General features: G+C 40.9%; 1 protein-coding gene across 2 annotated transcripts in view; it reads right to left on the minus strand.

Annotated features, from left to right (window-relative positions):
- Positions 1-22,656, minus strand: part of rnf217 (ring finger protein 217) — an 84,757-nt gene that overhangs the window by 15,305 nt on the left and 46,796 nt on the right. Inside the window, exons 2-5 of one of the 2 annotated variants that reach the window (XM_078399583.1) lie at positions 18,979-19,212; positions 16,678-16,842; positions 14,012-14,213; positions 2,431-2,502 (exon numbers count right to left, since the gene is read on the minus strand). In XM_078399583.1, the coding sequence (XP_078255709.1) occupies positions 2,431-2,502; positions 14,012-14,213; positions 16,678-16,842; positions 18,979-19,212 (673 nt within the window). The remainder of the gene's footprint in view (positions 1-2,430; positions 2,503-14,011; positions 14,214-16,677; positions 16,843-18,978; positions 19,213-22,656) is intronic. The other variant, XM_078399584.1, reaches the window with a different exon arrangement.

Here is a 22,656-nt window from a genome sequence, read left to right on the forward strand (position 1 = left end):
AATTTTGGTCCGCAGATTTAAAGAATAAGGAACTTGCACTGGAGAAAATGAATGAATGCATGAATGAATAATTTATTGTCACATGTGACAAGTCAGTGAAATTCTTTCCTTGCAGAGAGGGCCCCATAAAAGGCGCCATCAAAGCTACAAATTGTCTCGCACCAGGTCCACCTTTGTTCTCCGCCCTACCTCACGTCACGCCCCCCATGCCGGGTCCTCCTTTGTTGAAAATATGAGATCGGATACCTTTGAGGTCTATCTCAGATAGTTGCAGGGGTAGAACCATTGAATATATTGAAGGGGCAGACATTTAAACTACAAGGATGTCAAGAGTAATGGCGAAATAATGTGAAAGTGAGTTGCTTTAGATCAGCCATGATATTTCTGAATGATAGAGCAGGCTAAAGAGGCTAATTGACTTCCTTCTATTCCTGTTTCTTATGATCTTATGGTGCTAATTTCTTTTCAGCATCCTGTCATCTATATACTAAAACTCTCAATAGACAATAGACAATAGGTGCAGGAGTAGGCCATTCAGCCCTTCGAGCCAGCACCGCCATTCAATGCGATCATGGCTGATCACTCTCAATCAGTACCCCATTCCTGCCTTCTCCCCATACCCCCTCACTCCGCTATCCTTAAGAGCTCTATCCAGCTCTCTCTTGAAAGCATCCAACGAACTGGCCTCCACTGCCTTCTGAGGCAGAGAATTCCACACCTTCACCACTCTCTGACTGAAAAGGTTCTTCCTCATCTCCGTTCTAAATGGCCTACCCCTTATTCTTAAACTGTGGCCCCTTGTTCTGGACTCCCCCAACATTGGGAACATGTTTCCTGCCTCTAATGTGTCCAATCCCCTAATTTTCTTATATGTTTCAATAAGATCCCCCCTCATCCTTCAGTGTATACAAGCCTAATTGCTCCAGCCTTTCAACATACGACAGTCCCGCCATTCCGGGAATTAACCTAGTGAACCTACGCTGCACTCCCTGCACTCTCGATTGTTTGTTTGTTCCGGAGGAGGGAGGAGAGGGTGCTGCACCAATACAGGAAAGGTTTGGGCCCAACGGGTCCACTTGGTCTAGTAGCATACTAAATTCCTTGCTTGCTGGCTGAAAAATTTCCAAGATTATGCACAAACGAAGGAAACAAGTCGACCATCGTCGACATGGCGTGTACCAGGAAATACATAGTTTTAGCAAAACACTCCATTGTAAAACAAGGCCTGATTTGAAACGTGTCATGAATACCAACAAGTTATTCTTCAAACCTTGGAGTTTGTTTGTATTCACTTCATCATTTGTTTTGATAGAAATTTTTTGAAGTGTCTGCATCACTTAATATTTTTCTGTCTCATTTTGGGAAAAAAAATATTTTTATTGGATGCACAAGAAACGGCAGATGCTGGAATCTGGACCAATAAACAAACTGCTGGCAGAACTCAGCATGCCAGAAGCAGCTGGGAAGGTCCACTGAGTTTCTGATGAAGGTCTTGACATGAAACATTGACTCAGTGTTCCTTCAGCAGTTGTTTTTTGCTCCAGATTTTATTGAATCCTAGTTACACATATTTCTTTGCCTCAAAACAAATGCTCCTCTTTCATACGAAGGTTTATTGCAACAACGCAATCTGTTTAAGTGCACGTATATAGAGCCACTTATGGGTTTATTCAAGCTTTCACAAAATAGTTGAAAATGTACATTGATCAGGACAGAGTAAAGCACTAATTGTTTTGAATAATACCCACCAACCTCCTCCCTCTACGTAGCCAATATGTTTAAAATATATTTCATAAACCACTTTCCATTTTATTCAATCTACATGAAAACTATTGTCCGAGGAACATGATATTCTTTAACGTTCTAGACATAGAGACAGAAATGTGACTTTCACATTTTTTGAACATAAATAGCTGCAAAGTTCAAATATTAGTTGGCCGGATTGCCTGTACTCAATTTACATGGGTGAAGATCTCAATGCTAAATTCTTGCTGAACATTTCTTCAGGTCATGTCTAGCATCTTAAAGCAAGGACTGGTCATCTTGAATGTAGGGATGAGTGAACCAAGATGCGGGAACGTATCAACGGTGCCAGTAACTTGCCTTCAGCTGATCTGTTCTGTCCCATACTAATTTCTCCAAAACACCCTCACAATTTGCACAATATTTCTCAATAAGCATTAAAAGAAAAAGACCATTTGGTTAATGGTAACTTATGATAATAATAGTCATAGAAGTTAGAGCATGAAAACAGGTCCTTTAGACCACTGAATCTACACTGAATATCAACCACCCACTTACACTAAACCTGGGTTACTGTGTTCATCAAAAAAATTCATGTAAAGTCAAACAATCCAACAAAATTATTTGTTCAAATTATAGTTAACAATGAACTGCAAAAATGAAATCAGAATATCTATTATTCCTTACCTACTACAACTGCTATGGCTCCTACTACCACAACCAAAATCAGCATCAAGGGAGCAATTAGTAACTTTCCAGCTGTAAAATAAAATAAACTGTTAGAATAATTGTACATAAAGACACATTCGGATCACTGCAATGAGGCACAAATCTCTCCTCAAAAGGTAAGCACTGTTACAATGTGGATGCATACAGGAAAAAAAATAACTCCTCATTCTTGGCACTGTGTTGTAGTTCAGTGCAAGGGTCAAAGATAATGAAAGTCAAAGTAAACAGCATAATTCCTACAACAATGGGATTTTTTGACAATTGAAAGGGAACTTGCTTGTTTAAAAAAACAAGCATCATCAATCTACATCTCGCCAAGTGGGTTGGAGAACAAAAAGGCTTAACCAGTATATAAAGGTGAACACAGGCCTCTTTACACAGTAGCTTACAAGAATTCTATATGAAACAAATCTAAACGGTTTCTCATTTTAATTTCATTTCTCCAGCTGTTATGTTCACATCTTTCTTACTGGTGTGTGTCATGTTGACAAACAATTAAGGATCTCCTTGGGCATCCACAATGAACACACAAACCCAGAGAGCAAGTGTCTATAGATTAAATAGGAGAGAAAGGGCAATATTGAGCTTGTTTATCTCATTAGAAATCTACACTTTCCAGCAGGACAACTCTTTGGAGCCACTTAGCACTACTGCTGCGATTGATCGATTCAGTGTGATCAAAGTTTGAGGTGGAGAATTCCCTAGAGTGTACTGTAAGAAAATAACTGCAGATGCTGGTACAAATCGAAGGTATTTATTCACAAAATGCTGGAGTAACTCAGCAGGTCAGGCAGCATCTCAGGAGACGTAAGAAAATAACTGCAGATGCTGGTCTGAAGAAGAGTCTCGACCCGAAACGTCACCCATTCCTTCTCTCCTGAGATGCTGCCTGACCTGCTGAGTTACTCCAGCATTTTGTGAATAAATACCCTAGAGTGTACTGATCAGTTGCATGCTCCCTTAATTGGATGAACACATTATTAAGTGAGGCTTTTGTGATTACTCCAATCCCATTGTTAGTGGGCACAGATCCGCAGCACAAAATCGCCTGCAATTTAGGGCAAATGCACTGAGTTGCTAGAGACAGAAATGTATTTCTATGAGTGCCAGGAGATCTTTGGTTTGAGGTGATTGGCCTATTATATTCCTATTGCTAAAACGTACAAATGAATTCAATCAAAAGTTGTAGAGAATTAATAAACAATTGGAAGAACATTTTACAGACATGTGAACATCACTGATGTCATTCTTATGGTTTATAATTCCATAAAATCTAGTTAGACCAAGAATGTTCTTCCCATTTTGTGCCCAAATAAGTTTTCAGTACATAATTGCAAATATGCCTCTCGACAGAAGTAACGAAAATCAATTTATGAATCACTTCATCAAAATCTCCATACTTGATAAAAGCATTCACAATAAAGATTTTTTTTTCTCATGAATTTAAGAATATATATAGAAGTTTCTAAATTTAAAAATACCTTTTAGGCTGTACCCTAATATTCTATTAAATATGAAGAAAGATGATATTCTCACTCTATCATGGCAAAATTGTTATAAATGCAGTGCATCTTCCAAAGACTCATCACCCACACAGAGAGAAAGAAATTTGTCACAGAATATCAGGTATTTGATACTCTCTTCCTCGAAGGGCAGTATTGGAGGGGACTTCTTATTTTTAAACAATGATCCCTAGTTCTACATCCTCCCAAAGTGAAAACATCTTCTCAATATTCACCCCCTCACAACCATGTACATTCCCCACCTTACATCAAAGATCTTCTAACCCACCTCTCTAACTCCAGGTCCCTCAGGTCGGCCGACTTGGGGCTACTCACTATCCCGCGGTCTAGGCTTAAGCTCAGGGGTGACCGCGCTTTTGCGGTTGCAGCTCCTAGACTGTGGAACAGCATCCCTCTCCCCATCAGAACTGCCCCCTCCATCGACTCCTTTAAGTCCAAGCTCAAAACCTATTTCTACTCCCTAGCGTTTGAGGCTCATTGAGGAGGCGCTGTGAACTGTTTTGTATGTGCTGTTATGTTATGTATGTACTGTATGTTTCATTTTTTTTCCTTAGTACCTAATCAGATGTACAGCACTTTGGTCAACGTGGGTTGTTTTTAAATGTGCTATACAAATAAAATTGACTTGACTTGACTTGACATTTCAAACTAAACATGAGGAAATACAAGTTTAACTTGACTTGACTTAAAATAATCAAACTTTAGTCTTTCCTAAAGCATTTCCATCTTTCTGTTGCAAAGGATTCCAGTACTTCAGATGATACTTCATCAATGGCATGCTGCCAATAGACTTAACATGATAGTGATTTCCATTTTTGCTGAACTGTGCTCTTGAATGCAAGTGTGTATTTCATAAAGATAGAAATTCAACAAACTTGCAACAAACATAAAATATTCAACTTTATTTATTTCATTGGACCTGAAATTTCATGGAACAAAGAACTTCAACTGTTCTTTGGCTTTCGATATTCATTCAATCTTTCACATATTTTTTATTTCTATATCTGATATAGCAACAAAAAAGGAGGGGTGCTGGCAGTATTTGTCGAGTGAAATGGATAGTCAACGTTCCAGATTGATATTCTTTATCTAGACTGAAAGAGCAGGCGGTATCTAGCAGGTATAAAGAGGTGAGGAGAGGTGAGGAGAGTGGAATTCTCTGCCACAGAGGGCAGTGGAAGCCAAATCACTGGATGGATTTAAGAGAGAGTTAGATAGAGCTCTAGGGGCTAGTGGAATCAAGGGATATGGGGCGAAGGCAGGCACGGGTTATTGATTGGGGACGATCAGCCATGATCACAATGAATGGCGGTGCTGGCTCGAAGGGCCGAATGACCTCCTCCTGCACCTAGGTTCTAAGTTTCTATGAGAGGGATGGAGAAGAGCAAGAAGTGATAGGTGATGCAGGTTAGAAGTGGTTGATTAGCAACTAACCGCAAGGAATGTGGGAAGGGAATGTATGCGGAGTGTTTGATGGCGCTGGGCCTGTACTCGTTGGGTGAGGGGGGATCTCATTGAAACCTACCAAATAATGAAGGCATATACAGAGCGTCACAACGGCTGGGAAGGCGGATGAAGGCTGCAGTGGGCAGGTGCTATAGACGGGAAGGTAGATGCTCCCGCCCCCACGAGTCTTGGGCAGATGAGGCTCGTCAGCCTAGGAAGGCAGTCCATCTAGGAGAGGGAAAACTCTGATCTAAAACCTCCACTGCCTTGTGGCCATATCCAGTCATGGAAAAGGCTCCAGGTGCAAACCTCAAGAAAAATCCGGAGTCGGAGTCCCTAAGGCAGTTTGTCGGTGTCTACAACCTCGTTCTGGCAGCTCCTGTACATGGATGTCACCCACGGCGCTGGTGCCAAACTGTAATGGCCATGCTATTCCTTTGGCTCGATCAGCGACGTGGAGTGGGCGGACGTGTTGCATGGGCAACAGCCTGTCCTTCATATGACATTGCCCAGGCTTGCATTCGACCACACATCGACGTTGCTCTAGCTGAGGTTTAGAGCGAGCAGCCATCAACCAGGATGCATCACCCATGGTCAGCTATGACCGAGGGGGGGGGCGCTTAGATTATACCGAGTGGATGTTTCCAGTATCGCAAGAGTCTAGGACCAGAGAGCACAGCCTCAGAATAAAAGGAGGTACCTTTAGAATTGAGATGAGGATAAATTTCTTTAGCCAGGCGGTGGTAAATCTGGGGAATTCATTGCCACAGACTGCAACAGAGGCCAAGTTATTAGGTATTTTTTAAGTGGAGATTGATAGGTTCTTGATTAGTAACAACATCAAAAGATTATAGGGAGAAGGCAGGAAAATGGGGTTGAGGGAAAAACTGATCAGCTTTGACCAGATTCGATGGGCTGAATGGTCTAATTCTGCTCCTGCTTTAACGATTTTTTTGCTGCAAATCACATGCATTATGGAAGGGTGGAGATCGTAACCTGATGCCTGCAATGTATCAATGTGGCTTGAGTCTCCATCATTGAACAGTTAATGATAAAACCTGACCCGGCAAAATCCAGTAGACCAACATCAAAGGAATGAAGTTCAAAGAGAATGCAGACAAGGATGTCAAGGAAAGATGAGATGGAGATTGGAGTTCTGAACAGTTTTTCAAACATAAAAAGAACCTTTATTACAGAGAAATGCAGAAAGGAAAAAGGTCTTTTGACCCACTATGTCCACACTGACAATTAATCGTTTATACTAATCATACACCATACCTTAATCCCATAGTTTACTCTGCCCACATTCAATCCCCCTTAAATACAGTGCTGAAAATGTGAAATTCTTGGAGAAAAAAAAAATGGAGTGAGATAAATCTGTGGACTACTTGCCAAACAGTTATTGCTCAATTGCAAGAGTGTAGTACAGACTGCGGGCGAGGACAACATTGACTTTCATTTGGAGACCAGATAAACTAAATTGGGGACAACCGGCATTGATTTATAAAGTCATAGAATTGTACAGTACAAAAACATGCCAATTGGCCCACTGTGTCCATGTCACTAATTGCATGTGTCCACTTGATGACTGTACCCTTCTGTGCCTATTTCAGTGCCTGTCTAAATTTGATAAAGGTAAATCAAGTCTGATGAAGTTGATAAAAAAGTTTCTAATTAAATAACAGTAATGAAATGGTGTAATATAGATTGCACAAATTCACTTTCAAAAAGTAAGATATAGTAAGATTTTGGAAAATAAAAGCACTGATTTAAAAAATATATATTAATTTTAAGCACAAGATTGATGACTGGAGATAGTTGTGAGCAATTTTATATGGTTTGAGGAAATTAGGGGCCTCCAGGATCAGTTTTGGGATCATTGCTTTAAAAAATATATATTATTCATATATGACTGTGACTTTGTTATTATGAGTGCAGACACAAAATGCTGGAGTAACTCAGCGGGTCAGGCAGCATCTCAGGAGAGAAGGAATGGGTGACGTTTCGGGTCGAGACCCTTCTTCAGACTGATGTCAGGGGAGAGGGCGGGACAAAAATAGGATGTAGTAGGAGACAGGAAGACTGTGGGAGAACTGGGAAGGGGGAGGGGAAAGAGAGGGACAGAGGAACTATATGAAGTTGGAGAAGTCAATGTTTATACCGCTGGGGTGTAAACTGCCCAAGCGAAATATAAGAAGTATTGTTCCTCCAATTTGCGCTGGGCCTCACTATGGCAGAAGGAGGAGGCCCATGACAGAAAGGTCAGACTGGGAGTGGGAGGGGGAGTCGAAGTGCTGAGCCACTGGGAGATCAGGTTGGTTAAGGCGGACTGCGCGGAGGTGTTGAGCGAAACGATCGCCGAGCCTGCATTTGGTCTCGCCGATGTAGAGAAGTTGACATCTGGAACAGCGGATACAATAGATGAGGTTGGAGGAGGTGCAGGTGAACCTCTGCCTCACTTGGAAAGACTGTTTGGGTCCTTGGATGGACTCGAGAGGGAAGGTAAAGGGACAGGTGTTGCATCTCCTGCGGTTGCAGGGGAATGTACCTGGGGAGGGGGTGGTTTGGGTGGGAAGGGACGAGTGGACCAGGGAGTTACGGAGGGAACGGTCTCTGCGGAAACCTGAACGGGGTGAAGATGGGAAGATGTGGCCAGTAGTGGGATCCCGTTGAAGGTGATGGAAATGTTGGAGGATAATTTGTTGTATATGACGGCTGATGGGGTGGAAGGTGAGGACAAGGGGGACTCGATCCTTGTTACGAATGGGGAGAGGGGGAGCAAGAGCAGAGCTGCGGGTTATTATGAGTATAATTTTGAAGCCTTTTGAAACTTGGCAAAATAACATAAAGGCTTCAGGATAATATAAACTTCAAGAAGGACATTGACAAGCTGTGAAACTGGCATACTGCTGAGAAATGCTACTTAATGCAGGTTCATAAGAAATGATGCACAAAGAGAGAAACATGGAAAGGTAGTATAAACTAAATGAGCTTTTAAAGTGGCAGGATGGTTAATAAGGCTATTAAAAAAACATAATGCATAATTAACTTCAAAAATAGTGGTGCCGTCTACATCAAACCCAAATAAACCTTTACATGTTACTGGCTGGCATCAGCTGGAGCATTGTATACAATTCTGAACATCACACTTAAGGACAGCAAGGAAACAGAAAATTTACCAAAATGAAATCATGATTGAGTAACTCCTATTAGATGTTGATATTTGATATTGGTTTCCTTTGAGCAGAGGAAGTTAAAGTGTGATCTCAGGAGGGCAAAATGCATTTTTGCCAACAGGTTGGATGCAGAATAACTTGCAAAAGTAGTAAGGATTTTTTTTAAATCCACTAACCGTCACACCATCTGAAAGGCTGATGACACTTAAAGGGAGGACATTTTATAAACATTATTTTGGGGAAAACTTAGATAAGTTGAACTGATAATGAAGAGCCAAGTGCAATGGTTAAAGCCCAATTCTATTTGAAAAACCCGACAAAATTTACTGAAGAGCTAATAGAAATTTGACGAAGGGAAAGTAGTTGATGTGTTCTGTACCGATTTTCAGAGGTGTTTGATAAGTCTTCACACAGAAAGCTCTTTAGCAAACCTGAGGACCACAATCCACAATGAGTCATAACATCAGGTCAAAAATGGGAAAGAAACCTCCAGCTGTCCTTATCATTACTGCCCTTCCAAAGGCAGGTGCAGTGGTGCAGCAGTTAATTTCTGCTGCTTCAGTTATGATAATCCAGTTTCATTCCCGATCTTGGGTGACATCCATGTACAGTTTGCCCATTCTCCCTGTGATCACGAGCTTCTTTTGAGAGCTTAAGTTTCATCTCACATCCCAAACATGCGCTGACAAGTTACAATGCCATTGTAGATTAAGATTTAGTACAGTTTAATGACAAAAAGGATCAAATGTGAACTCTGTTGTTTATGATATAAATAAATGATTGAGATGAAAATGTAGATGGGCTTATTAGTAATTTTTCAGATGACACAAGAATTGCTACAGTTGTGGATAGTGAAGAAGGTTGTCAAAGGATACAGCAGGCTATACTGTATATAAACCAATTAGATTTATTTTTTGTTTAGTGCACAGATACAAAATGGAGACACAGACCTTTCGGCCCACCAAGTCCATGCCGACTAACAATTACCCGTACACTAGTTTTATGTTATCCCACTTTCACATCCTACACACTAGGGGCAATTTAAAGTAACTAATTAACCTACAAACCTGCACGTCTTTGGAATGTGGGAGGAAACCAGAGCACCCGGAGGAAACCCAAAGGGAGAACATACAAACTCCATATTGACAGCACCCATAGATCAGGATTGAACCCGGATTTCTGGTGCTGTAAGGCAGCAATTGTACCGCTGCACCACTGGGCCACCGTTGGTTCTTCACCCGTTAAGGTGTCAAGTATAAGTCGGGAAGTTATGTTGCAGCTGTGCAAAGTTGTGGGTATGCCTTATTTGGAGTATTGTGTGAAGATCTGGTTGCTGCCTAAGAATGTGGAAGCTTTGCAAAGGGCGTAGAAGGGGTTCACTAGGATGTTGCCTAGATTAGCGGGTATTAGCTATAAGGAGAAGTTGGACAATCTTGGTTTGTTTTCTTTGGATCGTCAAAGGAAAAGGGGTGACCTGATAGAAGAATAAAACATTCTGAGAGGTATTGATTTTTTCCCCCCTATTGTGGAAAAGTCAAATACTGAAGGACACATCTTTTGGATGAGAAAGGGGATTTCTTAAAGATTTACAAGGCAGGTTTTTCGTTATAGAGAATGGTAGACTGCCTGCAATGTGCTACCAAGGACAAGAACAAGCACGCGGGAACAACCTAACAGGGCCCTTGGGAGTATTGAAAATAGAAGTACAAGCTTAACAATCTCTGAAAGTGACAGTTTAAGTAGATAAGGCAACGGATAAAGTGCTGGTAAATGGAAAGATACTTGACAGTCATACAGCACAGAAACAGGCCTTCCAGTTCAACTTGCCCATGCTGACCAAGCTGCCCCATCTACACTAATCCCATTTGCCCGTGTTTGGCCCATATCCCTCTAAGCCTTTCTTGTCCATGTACCTGTACAAATGTCTTTTTGATGCTGTTATACCACCAGGCAGACATGGTTTGTCAAAGATCACATTTCTGCTTTACTCTACGAGTTTATGGGAAAATGGACAGAAGAGAAATGAGAACATGCAACGAACATGCAATGGACTGCAGTCCTGCTGACACCTTGATGCGTTTGTCGATGAAATCGTTAACTGCATCAAGTTACTACATTGATCAAACCTCTGGCCTCCGTAAATACTTCGTAAATAATATTATGGCATCAAAACTAATTTAATGCTATACTTGCATTAACAGAAGTTATAAGCTAATGAATGCAAAATATATCTATTGTGGTAGGCCGAGCCACTTTGGTCTCAAACCATCGTTCATCGAGCTCGTGCACTCGCATGGACCTGGCGTGATGTGGGCCGACTAATCAATGCCGACCTGGGTGTAAGAAAATAACTGCAGATGCTGGTACAAATCGAATGTATTTATTTCAAAAAATGCTGGAGTCAGGCAGGTCAGGCAGCTTCTCAGGGAAGAAGGAATGGGTGACGTTTCGGGTCGAGACTCTTCTTCGGACTGATGTCAGGTGGGCGGGACAAAGGAAGGATATAGGTGGAGACAGGAAGATAGAGGGAGAACTGGGAAGGGGGAGGGGAAGAGAGGGACAGAGGAACTATCTAAAGTTGGAGAAGTCAATGTTCATACCGCTGGGCTGCAAGCTGCCCAAGCGAAATATGAGGTGCTGTTCCTCCAATTTCCGGTGGGCCTCACTATGGCACTGGAGGATTCCAGTGGGCCTCACTATGGCACTGGAGGACGCCGACCTGGGTGGTCTGCTGGCGGTGTGCAGCTGACTACAGAGCTAGTCTTCACCTCACAGTCAAAACGTTAACACACACCTTGCCCTCTTGTACTAATTGTTGAGCTGTATCGTTTAAATATTAAACTGAGTGTTTATACAACACGTGAACCTCAACACTATATTCCCACTAAAACTGCCCAATATCTACTTTCAGGTCTAACTAATTACTTAACCGTGCAACATATCAGAAATAGAACTAGCATAAAGAAATTTATAAATATTAATAATCTGTAACTCAAGTCTGTAGAATTTCAAAAACCTGATTTCAAGTAACCCAACACTGAACTCAAGATTAGAACCAGGCATTTAATTACAGTGTGAACCTTGCTATGTTTACGTATAGTTTAAAATTAATTGTGTTAGGCCACGATGCAATAATTAAATATTAATGGAAATGTTTTATATTATGTTACACCACAAACAAATCCTGTATTATTTATCTTCCTTTATCAAGAGATTAGGTTTGAACATGCTATGACAACAAAATTTAACTGAAAAACTTTGAAATAACCAGTGCATCTTAGACTAGTGCAAAATTACTTTTGAGTTAAAGGACATATTCAAAAAGAATAAGAAACATATCAGATTTTATTGTCCAATCTATTTCTACCTTCTTCCCGAAGTCAGCCTTTGCTAACCAATAGTCAAGTTTCAGCTGGGTGGTGGGGCGTATTAGCACAAAACCTTCAAATACAATAACCAGTCTGAAGGTTTGTTATCTTTGCTATTTCCATCTCAAAACCAATTTGTTCAGTGCCAAACCTGGTTAGTATTTCCTCAAGGCTATAGATATATGCTGCTCTGAAAAGTCTTATTGTAAATGCACCATTTTCTGCTTACAGAAATGTCCATTTACAGGACACAAAAATCAATAAATAAATGTAAAGATAGATATCTCTACCACTTTGGGACTTAAAGAGCCTCATGAGCAGGATGTTACAAGTCACAACCCGATTTCACCAGCTGCAACACATTGGTTAGGTCTAAAAGAGGTGAGAGGGGCTGTCTTTGTCTCCAGTTTTAAGTGTTGTTGTATGTTTATTAAAGTATAATAGTGTGCTCTATGCTGTAATCATACTAATTGTTAATCTGTGGGCACTCTAGTGAGGAGGTAGAAATCGGGAAAGTACCCAACTTGTGAACTTTGGTTTTACTGTCCCCCTTAGGATATTCTTTGCAAGCAACAGTGACAGTAGAGTTGCTATCCTTGCAGCGTTTGCAGCGCCAGAGACCTGGGTTCGATCCTGACTACGGGTGCTTTCTGTACAGAGTTTGTACGTTCTCCCCGTGACCGTGTGGATTATTCCCGAGATCTTCGGTTTCCTCCCACACTCCAAAGATGTAATTAACTCAAAGGTTAATTGGCTTGGCATAAAAATATGTAAATTATTCCTAGTGTGTATAGGATAGTGTTGGTGTGCAGAGATCGTTGGTCAGTATGGGCTCGATGGACCTGTATGTCTAAACGAAACTAAATTAATTAGACAGGATAAAAGGCCTAAATCTCAGAATGGCTGGGAACTGGAGGCACTTTTAGCAGTCCGGGCAAAAATAAGGCAGAAAGGTTGGAAAATATCTTTTATTAATACATCTGTCCATCAATGATTAATTGCTGTCCTTTTTTGTGTTTTTTTGCAGAAGAATTTCATTCGTTATCTAAGTTCACCCTTACTATCAACATGCCCTGATATGCTCACTATTCAACACGTGGCCAAAGGACAAAAAGATGTACATTATATCCACAATAATGATGCACTGTAGCAAATCAATGAACTTGATTCTCTTATTGATAGCTACATGAAACTAATACTTTGTAAGAAGATGATCATTTACTCAGCTGCCACCATAAATGATAGGAGCAGAATTAGGCCATTCGGCCCATCAAGTCCACTCCGCCATTCAATCGTGGCTGATCTATCTTTCCTAACCCCATTCTCCTGCCTTTTCCCCATAACCCCTGACACCCGTACTAATCAACCATGAGGGCAAACGAAAAAAATAAATAAATAAATAGCCTACGTACAGATATACAACTTTGTACATTGCACGGGACCACAGTGTACTTACTTTTTGTGGTGGTTTAGAATAGAACCAGGCTTTCATGAGCCAATACTAAACTCTAATCTATGCATTGCAGTATGAAAGTTGAGTAGTTCAGATTTGTGTGCAAATGAGGAATGCACTGGAAATCCAGCAGCAGGACGGAAAGTAAGGATAGTGCTGGGACCTCCGGCCTTCAGTCCTGATGCTGGAGTCAGCACCGTTGAAGGGCGGAGCTGATACAGATGTTATGTGTTCCCTCATCATCATGAGTCATTCACTTACTGGAACAATTAAAAACAATACAATGGCCACAAAAAGCAGCACAATGTTAAAAGGTCATCAGGGCTGTCCAGGGCAGGGATCCACGATCTGGCCTATCATCCTTTGCAGAAAGACTTGCAGCAAGCCCAAGAATGTGACTTGTCTTGTGGAGCAGCAAAGAAGGATTGAGTGACACCGCAGGGATAGAGATGGGGATAAATGTGATGCTCTGTCAAGCACAACCTACTCAGGATAACACTCTTTAGAAACTGCACACAGGAAATTTATTTTCATATTTTACACACAATCTAAATATTAAGGTTGTTTGCTTACCACAGACAGAACCACGAATTAATCTTCGTAAGTGTGGCCTGTCAGGGAGGTAGCGATACTTGCATCCAAAAATGCTTAAATTTGAAGTATGGTCACCAAAGAAACGAAGCTGCCGGTATGTCTCCCCACAGCGGTAGCAAAAGTTAGTGTTGCATTGTGAACAATTCATGTGATCACAGCCTTCGGTCCTCTGGATATGAATCTTTAATTGTAAGAAAAAAAAATATTTGCACAGATTTGGAAAAATATCATTCAGATTTTAATTTGTTTTAAATAACCAGAAACATTTAGGCCACAAGGAGGATGTCACGGCAGTGGTCAGAGGCGACATTTCTCAGGTTCATTACTGAGGCCACATATTTTAAAAACGCATTTTTCATTACTGTGATTATAACTGAGAGTATCCAGATTTTAAATTATTGAAAAGAAAGTGGGACTATTTTATACTAGTTTAGTTCCATTTAGTTTAGAGATACAGTGTGGAAACAGGCCCATTGGCCCACCGAGTCCGTGCCGACCAGCGATCCCCGCACATTAGCACTATCCTGCACACACTTTGGACAATTTTTTTTTACATTTACCAAGCCAATTTACCTACATACCTGTACGTCTTTGGAGTGTGGGAGGAAACCAAAGATCTCGTAGAAAGCCCACGCGGTCACTGGGAGAACATACAAACTCCATACAGACAGCACCCATAGTCGGGATCGAACCCGGGTGTCCGGCGCTACAAGCGCTGTAAGGCAGCAACTCTACCACTGCGCCACTGTGCCGCACAATATAGATAGCTTATTACCAAATTTTGAGTTAGTTACTGTCCTATAGCACATGTGCATAAGCAGCGTAGATATTATGTTGGCATTGGGCTTGGTTTTCTTGGTTGAGCGTTTATCTTGTTATTATAGCACAAGCACTTTGTGTTTTAACAGTAATTCTACATTTGAGAACAGTGGGCCATTTCTACTTAACCAATTTTATTTTAGAATTTCTATAAAACCTTGCAAACAAGCACAATTGGTATAAAACTTGAAAAGCAGTTAATTCATGCTGCAGACATACACAATTTTGAACCCAGGCCAATCTATAACTTTCAAAACTGATATCAAATATCAGATATATGATCTGAGTTAAATGCTACTTACAAAAAAAATCCATAATCTTTTGAACTGGTTACACAGAATTTGCCTTTATAACAAGAAAATCTTCAGGTCAAGATATCACTGTCCTACGCAATATAGAAGCCAGCTGATACCATATAGGCAATGGAGCAAACACGCTGAACGTTTATTAGTTAATTAGCAGCAAAGTGCTGTGCTTGACATGGGGAAACAATCACACACATGAAATACCAATATCCATTCAAGATCAACTGAGCAAGTAGTGACTGAAGTTGTAAAATTAAGTACTCCCTGTCTTCGTGCATATTGATCTGCCATTAGTTCATCACGAGCAGAGCATTATCGACTCAAATTCTGCTGACTACTCTGTTAAAAACCTTGGATCACAGGGTCATATTCTAATAACTCGTTGGAAGGAATCATGGGTCCACAATGACATTGCAGGTTCTGACAATGAGTTTTAGCCAAAAGGTCGGACAGTCCTGAATCCATACGAGGGAAACATGATGTGGTCACCTTTTTTTACACAATAACAGAGTAAAGGCACTCCCATATGCGAGTGTAAACACTAAACTCCATCATCTAATCCCATGTCAATTCTTGCAATAATCACCACATTTCTAAAGTAGTCAGTGACATTCATGCAGAAACAGCTGATACCTTTAAATGGACCTCAGATTCAATCAACAATAATAATTTACTCTTTCAATATTTTGTATGAACTCACACATGTGCATGACTCGGGTTGTGGGAGGCACAGTAGAAGAGCAGTATACAAGTTTGAAAATGTACCTGTATTCTGTGCTAAAGTTCAGAACACAGGAATTATCAGACAACTTTGCATCATCAGTAACACCAAGCACTAGGCGGTCATTGCACCGAACACTTGCACTCTCTCCCCCAAGGTTGGCTGGATTTGCTGGTTATTAACCATTTTAACCCCCCTTCCTATAACGACCATTCTGTTCTGTTTCTTCATTGCCAGAGAAAGGCCACAAACAAACTTTAAATATACTACCTTATAGTCCGCTTGGGTAGTTTATAACCCAATGGTATGAACATTGAATTCTCCGATGTCAAGTTACACCCGCTACCCACACCTGTGCCCACCCCACTCTAGTGCATACACATTTCTCTCACCGTATCTCACCATACCCCATCCACTCTGAACCTTCCCCTCCTCTATAGACTCATTGTAAATTCCAGTCATCTACTTCCTTTTTATCCCTTCTCTTTACCTCCCAAGCTCTTCCACCGCGATCCCTCCCTCTTACTTTACATTTCACTCACCCTCTTCTTCTTTTAACTGACACTTTTATCTTTCCACCTCTAGCCTGTCATTTATTCCACTCATCTGTCAATCTACATCACTTGCCAGGTTTTGTCCCACCACCCCTCTCTTTTGCAGCTTTCTCCCCCCTCCATCAGTCCGAAGAAGGGTAACAACCCAAAACTTCATATGTCCATTTCCTGCTTAGATGCTGCACTTAGTGTTTTGCTCAAGACTTCAGTATCTGCAGTTCCTAGTGTCTCCAAGTTTGAACCAACCTTGCATTTTGGGCATTTCTGAGCATTTCTTTGGCCATGTTCAATTTCACTGGCCCAGTGGCGTAACAGTTTGTCCCCTTTTCTGTATTCCTTGCAATTTAAGCCTTCATGCCAAGGAGAGTGGCACTTAAAGCACCAAACAAATTGGCACACCGGACATTGAATCTGTAGCATAAAGAAAGAAAAAATGACAACAATCAAACTGTTCTGAAGGGGAAGGGAAATTCTTCAGTGATCTGCAAAATAAGAACCAGACCTAACAGTATAACACAAGTCTGCTAAGTTAAATATATCAAGCTCTGAGCGTCCTGGGTTTACATTTGCCTTGTCGTAATCTACAGGAAGGGACTCTGTAGTCAGAACTACGTGAACATCCTATGTTTTCATTGGAACTCTTTTTGTTAGAACAGCAGATTCTATGAAGCGATTATCAGACATATTAAAACTATTCTCAGGTGAGAGTAGGTAGATGAAAATGACCCCCCCCCCCTCACAAAAGACTAGGGTATAAGAATGGAGTGGAAGTAGATGCAGGGTAATGGAGGGACCCAAGTATAAAAGCCAAAGATAGAAATCTGGAACAAACAGCAGGAGAAACCAGAGTCTGTGAAATGCACGATCGGAGAAGGGGATTGATTAAGAGGCAATTAACGGGATTGTGGCATAGTTTAAATAGGCAATCGCAGGAAAATTCTTGTGCTCGCTGTACCATGTATAACCTTGTAACCTAACACATCCTAACCAGAGGAGGAAGGCAACTGGCAGCCGCGTGTCCATGGCAGAGATCAGCACTGCTGATTCAGCTGTAGCAAAACTTGCAATCTGATGCAGAATGGATAATGTGTGGCACTCATTCAAGATTCATTAAACCAAGTTGCTCAGCTGCTGATTTAAAATAGTAATTCTACCCACATTTCCTTCAGGAAATGACTCTGGGCAACTTCTGCAATGGTATCCCTTTCAATCCCACAAATAAACAAATGGCCTTTTTGGGTATATTGGTCCCTTGGGTATATTGGTATTTAAAATTAGATACAAAATATTTTTTTGAAACTAGCAGTCATATTTTAAAAAAACATGCAAATGAGAAAAACTTTCAATCTGGCAAGGAGTGTTCCTGGGTGTCTGAACATCCACTAGGAAATTGAATTCCTAATTTTTTGGACAGGATTTTTGGTTCAGCATCTCTTCTCTGCAGTTAAATTCTCCAAAAGAGTCATGCAATTTACAAAATTGGTCTTCTGTAAGATTTTTTAATATCCCTGGAAGTGACAACACATATGGTGGTGAAGAAGGCACAAGGCAAGCTGGCCAATGTGGGTCGGGCATGGAATATAAAAGTTGGGGCAGTATGTTGCAACTTTACAGATACTGACTGAACTGTACTTGGAATATTATCTGCAATTCTGGTTGTCGGAGTGACCTGTTGGAAATACATAACAATCTGAGAGTCATTGATACGGTAGATAGTTCAAAACATGTTCCCATGGGAAGGGTATCAAAAACACGCACATAAAAGGCAAGAAATGGAAAGGTGTTTTTCGGGATGATTTAATTAAACCGAGAGTGGTTGATATCTGGAATGGATGACAGTGTAGATGATGGAATCAGATACAATTACTATGCTTAAGAGTCATTAAAATAAACACTTAAATAGGGGCAGTGTCGAAGGACAGAGTCAAAATGTGGGAAAATGGGATTTGTGTAGATGGATGTGATGTACCGAAGGATCTGTTTCTGTGATGTGTCACTCACTCTATGTTTCTAAGATACTTTATAGCTTTGCAAATCTCTTATGCTGTTAAACTCTTCTCTAGCTTTCTGTAACTGCAATCTATCTTAGTGCGCACCTCTTGGGTTTTCTCTGGTCAGCTGTATTTTATTTGCAGCAATATTTTGTATGTTTTTGTAAGTGCGCTCTGCTACTCTCCAGGAAAGATAGGCAAGTTGCTCTCGCACAATATTTTCATAAAAAGCACTTTTGTTGTAGCTTGATCCATCCATCGAGGCATATTAAAATTGTTATAAAGGGAAATATCTCAAGCACATTGGTTACTTAAGGAAAAGTGCGAGAAAAATCAATGCGTACATTAAGCTTATTGCATCCCAGAACAGTCCCCCAGGCCATTGTTAGCCTCAATACTAATTCATTGCTTCAATACTTTGCTTCAAATATTTTTGCTAAATAACATTTGAACTAAATATTTTAACCCCACACCGCAGAAATCTTACTCTTTAATCATGATGCTTGACCCCAATGCTATGAAGTGCGGGATCAAAATGGGAGAGAATGCTACTCACTTTGAACTTGTTCTCTGATTTTGTGGGGTTTGGAATGTTGCTTTTCTGTTGACAAGTAGTGAAGTGCTTGCACTGAGGACAGGGTTTTGTGCTCGAATCGATCCTGCTGAGCTCCAGGAAGTAGCTGTATTTGACAATATCATCACGAGGCAAATTGGAGATGACAGTGCTTTCATCCATACATTTGCTGCATTCGGTAATGGGGCATTTTATCTCTGCTTGTCCCAGTTGCACCTGCAAACACGGAAGACGATGGTTTGGAGAAGTTAGGTGTTTCACACTTTCAATGAGTCAAAACTGCAGTCCACTTACACAACATACAGCTTTGGGAGAAAATGCTTTTATTTCTGCACGTTTGGTTAGTAGTGACAAGTCAGATAACTTGAGTAAAGACTGTGAAGACAGACGCAAAAAATGTATTCAATTCATCAGCCAATTCTTTATTCTCCTTGAGCAGGTATCCAGCGGTCTGCGGCCCTCTTTCTTGTTCTTTATACATCTAAAGAAACTTTTGCTTTCCTCTTTTGTATTATTGGCTAGCTTGCCATCATATTTCATCTTTGCTCTCACTATTGCTTTTTCAGTTACCTTCAGTATTGTCAGCCACGGTCACCTCATTTTCCCCATAGAATCTTTCTTCCTCTTTGGGATGAAAAATCATTGATCCAGGTGACAAACAGTAACAGGTCCAGCACTGAACGCTGAGGCACACCACTAGTCACAGGCCTCCAGTCCGAGAAGCAACCTTCCACCATCACCCTCTGCTTCCTTCCATGAAACCAATTTTCCATCCATTCAGCTATCTCTCCTTGGACCCCATGCGGTCTAACCTTCCAGAGCAGCCTATTATGCGGAACCTTGACAAATGCTTTGCTGAAGTCCATGTATACAACATCTACAGCTCTGCCCTCATCGACCTTTTTGGTCATGTCTTCAAAAACATCAATCAGATTTGTGTGACACGACCTTGCATGTACAAAACCATGCTGACTATCCCTAATCAGCCCTTGCCCTTTCAAATGCCTGAAAAACCTATCCCTCAGAATACTCTCTAGTAACTTTCCAACTGCAGATGTTAAGCTCACCGGCCTATAGTTCCCAGCATTTTCCCCACAGCCCTTCTTGAATCGAGGCATATTTGCCACCTCTAGTCTTCCGGCACCTCTCCTAGATTCAAGGACGACTCGTAAATTTACATGGATTTTCAGAAGCCCTTTGATAAGGTGCTGCACACAAGGCTGCTGAAGAAGCCGAGAGCCTCTGGTATTAGAGGGAAGATTCTGGCATGGATTGAAGGTTGGCCAAATGACATAAGGCAAAGAGTGGGAATAAGGGGGCTTTTTGTGGTTGGCTGCCAGTGACTAGTAGTGTTCCACAATGGTCGGTGCAGGGACCGCTGCACTTCACGTTATAGATCAATGATATGGATGTGAATTGAAAGCTATGTGGCAAAGTTTGCAGATGATACGAAGATAGGTAGAGTGCCAGGTAATGTAAAGAAATCATGGACTCTGCAGAAGGACTTGTACAGGTTGGGAGAGGGCAGAGAAGAGGCAGATGGAATACAGCGTAGCAAAATGTGGAGTCATGCATTTTGGAAGTTGAATTAAAGACGCACACTATTTTCTAAATGGGGAGATGATTCACAAAGGGACTCGAGTGCTGGTGCAGAATTCCCATAATGTTAATTTGCAAATTGAATCAGTAGTAAGCAAGGCAAATGCAATGTTCGCACTTATTTCGAGAGGACTAGAATATAAAAACAGGGATGTAATGCTGAGGATTTATAAGGTACTGGTCAGACTGCATTTGGTGCATTGTAAGGAGTTTTGGGCCCCATATCTGAGGAACGATGTGCTGGCATTGGAGAGGATCCAGAGGAGGTTTACAAGAATCCTGCTCCAATGACTTATGAACATGAATATTTTTTTGTTATATAATTAAGAAGTTGATATTGCAAATCAAATCTGGTGATTTACCACCTGATCAGCAAAATCTTGAAAGACATCATGCAATATGCTGGGAAGGTACATTTACCGATGATACTGACACATAACAAGATTCCACAAAGAGTACTCAACTCCAGACCACATTCAAGCAAACATTAACAGAAGAGTTGATTTGCAAGAGAGGACAAAGTTACCATTCTTAACATCAAGTTAGCATCATTAAGAAAATTGAAGATATTGTTAAAATCAGAGGCAACTCTCGGCTGGAATCACATGGCATTAAGCAGTGAAGGAGACCAATTGTCTTACAAAAAAAAATTACTGCTGTAGGATGGTCTAAGGGTAAAGTCATTAACCCTAGGTAAACTCAAAATGCTGGAGTAACTCAGCGGGACAGGCAGCATCTCTGGAGAGAAGGACTGGGTGACGTTTTGGGTCGAGAGCCTTCTTCAGACTGACAGAAGTCATTAACCCTAATGTCTTCAGACATTTCATAAATAACATAATTTCCATCGTAGTTCTGGATGTGGTGATGTTCAATGGTGACTATATCATGTTGAGCTCAATTTAATGCAGCAGTTTCTGCCCTCACACACAAGGCCTAGACATCATTCAGGGTTGATGCGTGGCGAGTGACGTGTTAGATCACGCAATGACAAACTCCATCAAGAGAACCAGTTTATTACGTCTCCTCAACATTTAATTGTTTGCCACCATTGATCTGCAAACCTAAACATTCACCCAAGAACTGGCACACCATAGGCTGCAGAGTAAATTCCAGGGAGCATTGCCTTCAAAATTCATCAAGAGTTGTGTTGAATTCAAGGCTTCTTCATGTTTCTTTTTTTTCCTAATCAGATGTGCAGCACTTTGGTCAACGTGGGTTGTTTTTAAATGTGCTATACAAATAAAATTGACTTGACTTGACTTGACTTGACCTCAAAGCTACCGTTACTTTTTCTGAAGGACAAGGATAGAAACTGCTTCGGAACACCAATACCCATAAATATTCTGCAATGTCACACACCATCGAGACTCAGAAAAGTTTTGCCCTTCCCGCTCTGTCATTAAGCTAAATTCTTTGAACTTGCCACAATATCAACATTGTGGGAACGCCTCCAGTTTATGGACGGGAAGAATTCAAGGATGCAGCTCACCAGCATCTTCTCTAAGTCAATTAGATACGGGCGATAAATACTGAACTTGGCCAGTTATGCCAGCATTCTGCATGATTAAAAAAACTAAATCAGCAAAACAGTAAAATGTCAAACAAATTTATAACTGAGTTGTATTTAACTGAATGTAAATATAGTTTAACACCAGAGAACCTTTCAAATATTTGGACATGGGCTGAATGAAAATGTTCTCTGTTAATGGGCAATCTCAAATCCTGATCCATGGCATAATCTGCTGCCTTTTCCTCTTCCATTTATCTGACTACAACTTTAAATCTGCTTGGAGGAGAGAGGGGTTAAAATACACTAACTTTTCCCATGCAGAGCTGTGGGAAAAATATGGGAACACTTTTTCCCTGAAAAAGGAGCTTAGCAAGTCACTGTGAATTCACATTAAACTGGTGCGGTTTGTAACATACTATAACTAAAATGTTGTTGGCTTGCTTTGTTCTTTAAACACTTTGATGTATTGGGTCTACAGTCAAAATAATCAAAAGAACTATGTTCTAATTACAGTTGGTTAGGTCTGCAAAATGTGTCACTAACCTAATCCT

The sequence above is a fragment of the Rhinoraja longicauda genome, chromosome 5 (genome assembly GCF_053455715.1).
Source record: "Rhinoraja longicauda isolate Sanriku21f chromosome 5, sRhiLon1.1, whole genome shotgun sequence".
Classification (NCBI taxonomy): Eukaryota; Metazoa; Chordata; class Chondrichthyes; order Rajiformes; family Arhynchobatidae; genus Rhinoraja; species Rhinoraja longicauda.